Raw genomic sequence first — 8,436 nt, 5'->3', positions numbered from 1 at the left:
CACACTTAACTTTTGGTAAACAAAGGGGATTTACTGTTAAAAATAAAACATGGAAGAAATTGTGTGTTTAAACTTAAAAAAAAAAAACTACTACTACTACTACTTTTTTTAGTAGTAGGCTATGTACATTATGCTTAATATTAGTAATACATCTCTTGCAAATACTTGTCTAAAACAGGACTTTTATTTTGACGGGTTGACGTACCTTTACAGTTCTGTGTATGTGATGTGACCATAGACGCTAGTTTGCCTGCGCCCTCAAATCAAAACACTGCTGACTCCTTGCAGTGTGCGATTTCTGTTCTGTGTCTTCCTGATCTTATCCCGTTAAAAAACGTTACAGTAACCATATTCCTTCCGTTCGAAAAAAAAAGTTGCACTAACTGTTCGTTACAAGCAGCATTTGCCATCAGGCAGCTAACATAAACATATTTTTGCTAGCCTACCTGCTGCAAAATTACACAATTTGTACAAGACTGACAAGTAAAGCTATTTTATCCAGTGTAATTTATCACTTACCATTATCTTGTTTTTTAATTATCCTCCTCTTTCTTTTTTTTCTGTCTTCCTGAAGCATAATTCCGCTTCATGACTGCCGAGGAGGTTTTGCATTTTGCCGGTAGCAGAGATCACGTGGTTGGCTGGCTGCTTTCAGCGATTACTGAGAGGGCCCCCTTGAGGGGGATCCCGATAGCAGTGTCATTACACGTTACTGCATTGACGATCAAAGGGGCGCTCACACAGTGTCGTTGCATTTTATTCTTAACCAGTCGTTGTCTTGGGGCCCCAGGCCAGCTCGGGGCCCCAAGCAATTGCTTGGTTTGCTTGCCTCGTAGCGACGGGCCTGCTCAGAGACATGGCCAAGGTAAGAAAGGCTGAAAAACGACCACCACTGAACAAGACACACATGCTGAAACGTCAAGACTGGGCAAAGAAATATCTCAAGACTGATTTTTCTAAGGTTTTATGGACTGATGAAATTAGAGTGAGTCTTGATGGGCCCGTGGCTGGATCGGTAAAGGGCAGAGAGCTCCAGTCCGACTCAGACGCCAGCAAGGTGGAGGTGGAGTACTGGTTTGGGCTGCTATCATCAAAGATGAGCTTGTGGGGCCTTTTCGGGTTGAGGATGGAGTCAAGCTCAACTCCCAGTCCTACTGCCAGTTTCTGGAAGACACCTTCTTCAAGCAGTGGTACAGGAAGAAGTCTGCATCCTTCAAAGAAAAACATGATTTTCATGCAGGACAATGCTCCATCACATGCGTCCAAGTACTCCACAGCGTGGCTGGCAAGAAAGGGTCTAAAAGAAGAAAAACTAATGACTTGGCCTCCTTGTTCACCTGATCTGAACCCCATAGAGAACCTGTGGTCCATCATGAAATGTGAGATTTACAAGGAGGGAAAACCGTACACCTCTCTGAACAGTGTCTGGGAGGCTGTGGTTGCTGCTGCATGCAATGTTGATGGTGAACAGATCAAAACACTGACAGAATCCATGGATGGCAGGCTTTTGAGTGTCCCTGCAAAGAAAGGTGGCTATATTGGTCACTGATTTGTTTTTGTTTTGTTTTTGAATGTCAGAAATGTATATTTGTGAATGTTGAGATGTTATATTGGTTTCACTGCTGAAAAGAAATAATTGAAATGGGTATATATTTGTTTTTTGTTAAGTTGCCTAATAATTATGCACAGTAATAGTCACCTGCACACACAGATATCCTCCTAAAATAGCTACAACTAAAAACAAACTAAAAACTACTTCCAAAAATATTCAGCTTTGATATTAATGAGTTTTTGGAATCATTGAGAACATGGTTGTTGTTCAATAATAAAATTATTCCTCAAAAATACAACTTGCCTAATAATTCTGCACTCCCTGTATAGTGTAAAGCCTCTACTTCTGCAACAGCATCAACTCAAAAGTATTGGACAATATCTCTATATCTATAAAATATTGTAGCAACTGATAAGCAATTTCAAAGTAACAGATCACTAAAATATAAAAAAATAGCTGATTCCAGTCTCAGTCAGAAGAATATTCAGGTGTTGATGGTCTTTATATTACATCAACATAGAGTAAAAAATACCTCTTTGAATGGGTTTTGTGGATGCAGAACAACACAGAATTAGACAGAGAAAAATTATGCCTGTGTTTCATGTTTTTGGACTGCTTTCCCCGTTATTGACCTCTAGCCTGTTTTGGATTTAGATTTTGGATTACCCCATTAAACACACTGCATTTGGATCTGTCGTTTCCTGTGATCAATCGTTACACTATTTAACATGCACTGTGAAATTTAGTCCTTTCTAAGTTATAAACTCCTTGATATTTTAAAGTTAGTTTAATAGTATTTAAATTCAAGTTTAAAAATAGGTTTTAACTGCTTAAATTATTTCTATGAATTAGTAATATGTTATCATGTTTATTCTTGTAGAAAATAAGGGACGATCCAAATATTTGTTTTGCTTTACCTGTTTTTGTAGGCTACAATTATAAAAAAAAAAAAAAATGTCATTAAAAATACCATCGGCCTGAGTAAATTTGACCATTATAGAATTGTGACTTTAAAGGTTAGTGATTTAGGTGAAAATACTGTGAAATTACAAATGGCATTGGATTTTAGAGCATAACAACTAAAGGTTTATGAAATGTTAGCCAATAAAGCATTTTTTTAAACATAAAGTTGTGAACTAAAATATAATTTCAACCATACAGCATGTGAATAAAAAAAATGCATACTTTTCATAATATTTCATTATTCATAAAATGCACAACGTTTCTGGTGTTTGGATTTGTACTTCAATATAATAAGCTCCAAGTTTAAGAATAGCCCTAGACTAGTTTCTCTCTCTCTCTCCCTCTCTCTCTGTCTCTCTCTTTAACAGCATTAGCTCAATGAAATACGTCTTCCTTCAGTTAGAATGAATGTTTTCCTGCTTGCTAAATGTTGGTCTCATGATCAATAAGTTTTATTCGCCTCAATCTGATTTAGTAAAGTCATACCGCAGATGGTGAACCTGCGTCAGTGAGTGGAGTCACCGCTTTTCACCGCTCGCTTTTTTTTTTTGTCCAGGGCTGGTTTCTATCATTTTCATAACTTTTTTTCTAACAAAGACATTTAAAAGTTTTTTGATTGTGATAAATGAGTGACAGGCTTTAATAAATTTAAATGGAGCAGTCTTTACATGCTGTAAATTATGTTTTATTCAGAATTTAAATAAAACTTCATGCTTGACAAGCAGCAACGTATGACACAAAGAAAGCCAACTGCTACAAAAAAATGATAATTTCAGAAGCACATGTTTCTGCAACCGATCTGGTCCAACCCATTGACTGTACAAAAACATGGACGTAGTGTTCATAACTAAAAGCATCCAAAAAGCGTTTTTGAAGCCAAAAGTGGGCGGAGACGGCCGATACGGCACCAAGCATCACTTCGGGATAATTGAAAATGGGCAAAAAGGCGGGAGCGTGTTGCTGAAACCACGCCCACTTAGCTTGATAGTGGTGACAGCAGCGGCAATCCAATTGTCACTCAAGTTGCTAAGCCCTTAATTATGCAGCAATTTAAAGCCATATGTCTAAATAAGTTGTGTTCCAAATTTGAAGTTGATATAAAAAAAATCAAGGTTCATATGCAATTTTGTTTAGGCGTTATACCACAAAAAGCCCCCAGGTGTCATTGAAACTCCATTGAATTTTTTTTATTAATATTTGTTTGTCACAAATGTATCAATTTCTCTCTCAATATTATGTCTATGACAAAATAATCACCAAATATGGAATCTTGAGACTCAGACCTTTCCAACGATATGTATTTTGTCAAGATTATGAAAAGTTTTGATTCTAAAAGACCATAATATATTTGGAATATGACTCCTCCCACTAAGGGGGAGGACCACGCTAAAAGATTTTAAAGTACGATTTCCATGGTAACGCAGTGTCCTATTTCAAAATGGTTTTCATAAGATGAATTTGGAGTATATAAGCTTTCAAATGATATATAATTTATGATGATTACTAAAACATGTGATGGGGAAAAAGAAAGCGGAGTAGATTTTTTGTGACAAAGGTCAGAACTCCTGTTATGATGTATATGTTTTGAGGTGCACTCTTTTTATAATTTAATGTTTTACTGTTCCTTCATAATATCTATTTAGGAGTCTTAGACCTTTCCGACGACATATAGTTTGTCATGATTAGATGAGGATTTCAGGAAGCAAAATATGCGGAGGTAGCATGATTTCATAATAATAATAATTTTCGTTTGAAAAAAATTCACATATATCTTATCAGAAAGTTGAAAAATTTTGCGTTTACTTCACATAAGTAAATCGCCATTATTTCCCAATGGGAAGCTTATGAAGTGACGTAATTGTGCGACGTGAACATCATCTGTGAAGCCCACGGTGAAACCAGGGTGAAGGACGCAAATCATTCTCATCTGCCAACAATAATAAGCAAAAGACCGCGTGAAGCAGTTACATGTGGTGTGTTACATGACAGTGGGGGCAAATTATTTTGAGAGAGGGATGAGGATGAGGATGGTGAATGATAGGCCAGTGTCAGAGGCTACACAGTTAGTTTTCATTTTCACAGTGGACTGTTGTAGTTTCATTCAGAATCTAATGCACCTCTTTGTAAGATTGTACTTTTTTTGTTACAGAATAGTACCAAAACCTTACAGTTGTAAGTATATTAGTAGTATATAAAATAGTTTACGTTGCAGTAAGAGATTGCACTTTGCAATTCCTGTAAAACAGCATTTGTATATTTGTGTGTAGGCTATATTTTATTTGTATTTATTTGTATCATTTTTACAGATGTTGTTGAATATTCCCTTTGTAAAGCTAGAGAACTTGTTTGACTCAGTGTTTTGTAAGTTTGAGCAATGTGTTAATTAAGGTCTGAAATAAAACAGAATGAGAACTTAAATATTATGTGATTTAGTATGCTTGCTTATCATAGGAAGTAATCAGAAATGACTCATTACAGTAAGGAAGTAGCATACTTGCCAACCTTGAGACCTCAGAATTAGGGAGATTTTCAGGTTTGCTGTCACACCGCTGTAGCCAAGAACGTAAAAATCACTAAGCATCGGTAAACAGGACAGCGCAACATGGCATTAATTCACTTATTGAGATACAAAAAAAATTATTTAAAAAAGCAAGAGAATGATTGCTTTTGGCATTAAATGACAATCTTTTGTCAGAAAATGAGTTTTTAATATTGTATGATGTAAATAAGTTTAAAAACCAAGATTTACCATGTAAGCTTGCCTTTTAACCTTGATTACATGGAGGAAGACGAATGCTTAAATGAATTTCGTGTCAGAAAATGTGACCTACCAATTCTGGTAGATTTAAAAAAAAAAAATGCATTTAGCAGACGCTTCTCCAAAGCGACTTACAGTGCATTCAAGCTATCATTATTTTATTTATTTTTTTACCTATCATGGTAAAATAAAATATTTTTTTATTACCTATATAGATGTTCTCGGGATTCCCAATGAGATCGTTTGTGATCAGACAATCATAAACTGATGCAAATTACAGTGTCATATGCCATAACATTTATTTACCTAATCTCTCATGTTGTAGTGACTCCGGCAAATCAGCTGTTCTCCCGTAGTAGACCGTTAAAGTAGAACGTCACAAAGTAGCAGTTAAATTCGCGCATGCGCAATATAACGCCAGAATGGTGTTGCCGTTCCACCAGAGGCTGTTGCTAAGTCCCTATGGGCTAGGTGCACAAGATGGCGTCGGTGAGCTTCAGCAACGCGAGTGTGTGCATACTTATTTCCGGTCTTGCGACGCTCGCATTCAAGTATAGGTCTCTGCAGGAAAGTAATGGGAGTTACGAGATCAAGGTGTTTTTACACCATGATACTTGATTGGTTGATGTAATAGTGACGTTAGGTTTAGGGGTGGGGTTGGGTAAGGTTGATCATTTAGATTGCATGATTCAGAAACACCCAGCAGTTTCAAAACACCCACATGGTGATATACGCCCACTTTTGCTCTGCAGAGACCTAAGTCTCCTCGCATTGACTGTAAGGGAAACTTACATACGAAACTTGGCTAGATGTTTATAATTAATGATTTTCAAATTTAACAGCCGATAGTGGTATATCAAAAACATGGGGAAACATCCTCCCTATATTTTGCGTACCTCTGTGTGGAAATTCATCAAGATACAACATGGAGATTGCTTTATTCTTCTGTTGATTATGCGTATCAGCGTCAGGTCAGGTCCACAGGGATTTCTTTTTTCAAACACAAACCTCTCAAATATGCAATACTTTTCATTTTCGAAGAGCTGGTTTTGTTCTGTTATGTAAGATAAATGTTTCTGACTGTCAAACAAGACGCACAGAGATTTCTGATAAACCATGTTTTATTAACTTTATTTGATAACATAATGTATAACTAACTGTACAATTAAACGTAATATAATTATGGTAGGTTTGCCTTAAAACATCGCTGTTTGCATTCATGTGTGTTTTTATCTGTTTATTTGTTTTGTGAAAGATCTGCAGCATAAATCATTATCTGTCTATGAGCAGCCATGTATATTTTTATTGTTTTGCATTATTTATCAGATTAAACAGATATTAAAATTAGTCATGTATTTTTTACTGTGTAAAATAATAAAATATGTTGTGAAAATAATGATGAAACATACTGATGTATGTGTACAATTGAGAAATAGATACTTCTGAAGATAAATCGCAGCCCACGTTTAAAAAATAATAATAATAATGCAAGAAATAAGTAATTTGTACATTTACATATTTGGTAAGATAAAAATACATTATATGTACACCATGAGTTCAACTTTCATCTCATGAATGGTAGTGAACATTAGTGTATTTAATTCAGTCAAAGGACCCAAACATACACAAGTTTCAAATTCACTGGCTCAGTTAACATTTGTAGTATAGTGATAATAGCAGTGTATATCTTATTTGCATATGAAGTGATATTATAAATCCTGTAAACATATAGAAGGTAATATTTGGACTTCTCCGGTTCTCTGCACTGACTTTAAGCACAACCGGAAATATCTACGCACACACTCGTAAGACCGGAAATCCAAGATAGCAGAGATATGCAACTAGCCCATTGTTTGGTCTGAAACGGCGCCCAGTGACGGATGGTGTAGCAATATTGTTGTCCGGGTGGAAATCGGGAGAAATTCGGGAGAAGGGTCGGCCTGGGAGATTTTCGGTAGGGGCTTTGAAGTTCGTGAGTCTCCTGGAAAAATCGGCAGGGTTGGCATGTATGGGTAGTAGCCCAGTGAGAACAGGGTGTGGGGGGGGGGGGGGGTCACCTTTTTTTCTCTTTTTCATCAAACCACAGTTTTTGCAAGTTCCCGCAAAACCCTTGACTTTTCTGTCCAGAGCACATTGTTCTAAACATTTAATCATCAAGCAGACAAGACTAGAGCAGATGGATCTGTTATTCAAATGATAATGTAAGTAAATAAATAAATACAGTTCATATTAATGTCCGTATGCCATAATCTCTGGAAATGTGTTACTTGAAGTCATTGTGTTGTTTGTGATCCTCTCATCAGCAGCTGCAGTGTCTCTCAGCTGTATCAGTGCAGTCACTGTGACTCTGACTGACGGAGGTTTTTGTACGACTCTTTATCACTGTGTGAACACTGGACCACTGTGTTCACTCTGACAGTAATAATCTCCTGTATCTTCAGTCTGGACTCCACTGATGGTCAGAGTGAAATCACTGTTAGATCCACTGCCACTGAATCTAGAAGGAGTTCCAGTGTAACGGCTTGATATAAGATATATGAGGAGTTTAGGAGCTTCTCCAGGTTTCTGTAAGTACCAGTGTAAGTAACTACCACCATACACTCTACTGCTGGTTTTACAGTTTATTCTGACTTCTTGTCCTTGAGCTGCTGTTATTAATGATGGACTCTGAGTTACAGTGTACTGTCCTCTACACTCTGAAAGAAAGAACAAGAATAATATTTAGACAAATGTGACAATAATATATATTTAAAATATTAAAGAATTAATAATAATTATCAAATTTCATCACACAAACCTTGAGCAAACAGTGTGAGAGTCCAGATGAGGATGATGATGTTGTTCATTGTTGTTGTTGTGTCTTGTGTGATGATGAAGATTGTGTTCTGTTCTGCTCTCAGTCATGAAGTGTTAAACTCACAGCTCTATAAACACTCTCAGAGCACTGAAGCATGTGCTGACCATGCAAAGAAGTGGGCAGGATTCACAACAGACTGAGCTGCTAACAAACACATATGCAATAAAAATATAGAAAATATCATTTTACAATGATTAGGATTCAGTATTGTTTGAATTTTATCGAATCTGATTCTGCTTATTGATTCCTATAGTTTTGGTTCCAATAAGATAAACAATAATAATAATTATCCAATTAAAAAAATAA

At 36.4% G+C, this 8,436-nt stretch overlaps 1 gene segment (V, D, J or C); it reads right to left on the bottom strand.

Annotated features, from left to right (window-relative positions):
* Positions 1 to 7,361: 7,361 nt before the first annotated feature.
* On the bottom strand, positions 7,362 to 8,171 carry LOC128013789 (immunoglobulin kappa variable 1-39-like). The segment is given in 2 exon segments: positions 7,362 to 7,969; positions 8,071 to 8,171. Coding segments are annotated over 2 exon segments (366 nt in total).
* Between the last annotated feature and the right edge of the window lie 265 nt (positions 8,172 to 8,436).

The sequence above is a fragment of the Carassius gibelio genome, chromosome B25 (genome assembly GCF_023724105.1).
Source record: "Carassius gibelio isolate Cgi1373 ecotype wild population from Czech Republic chromosome B25, carGib1.2-hapl.c, whole genome shotgun sequence".
Taxonomy (NCBI): Eukaryota; Metazoa; Chordata; class Actinopteri; order Cypriniformes; family Cyprinidae; genus Carassius; species Carassius gibelio.
The sequence above is the reverse complement of the archived record's forward strand: the minus strand, read 5'-3'. Positions and strand labels throughout refer to the sequence as shown.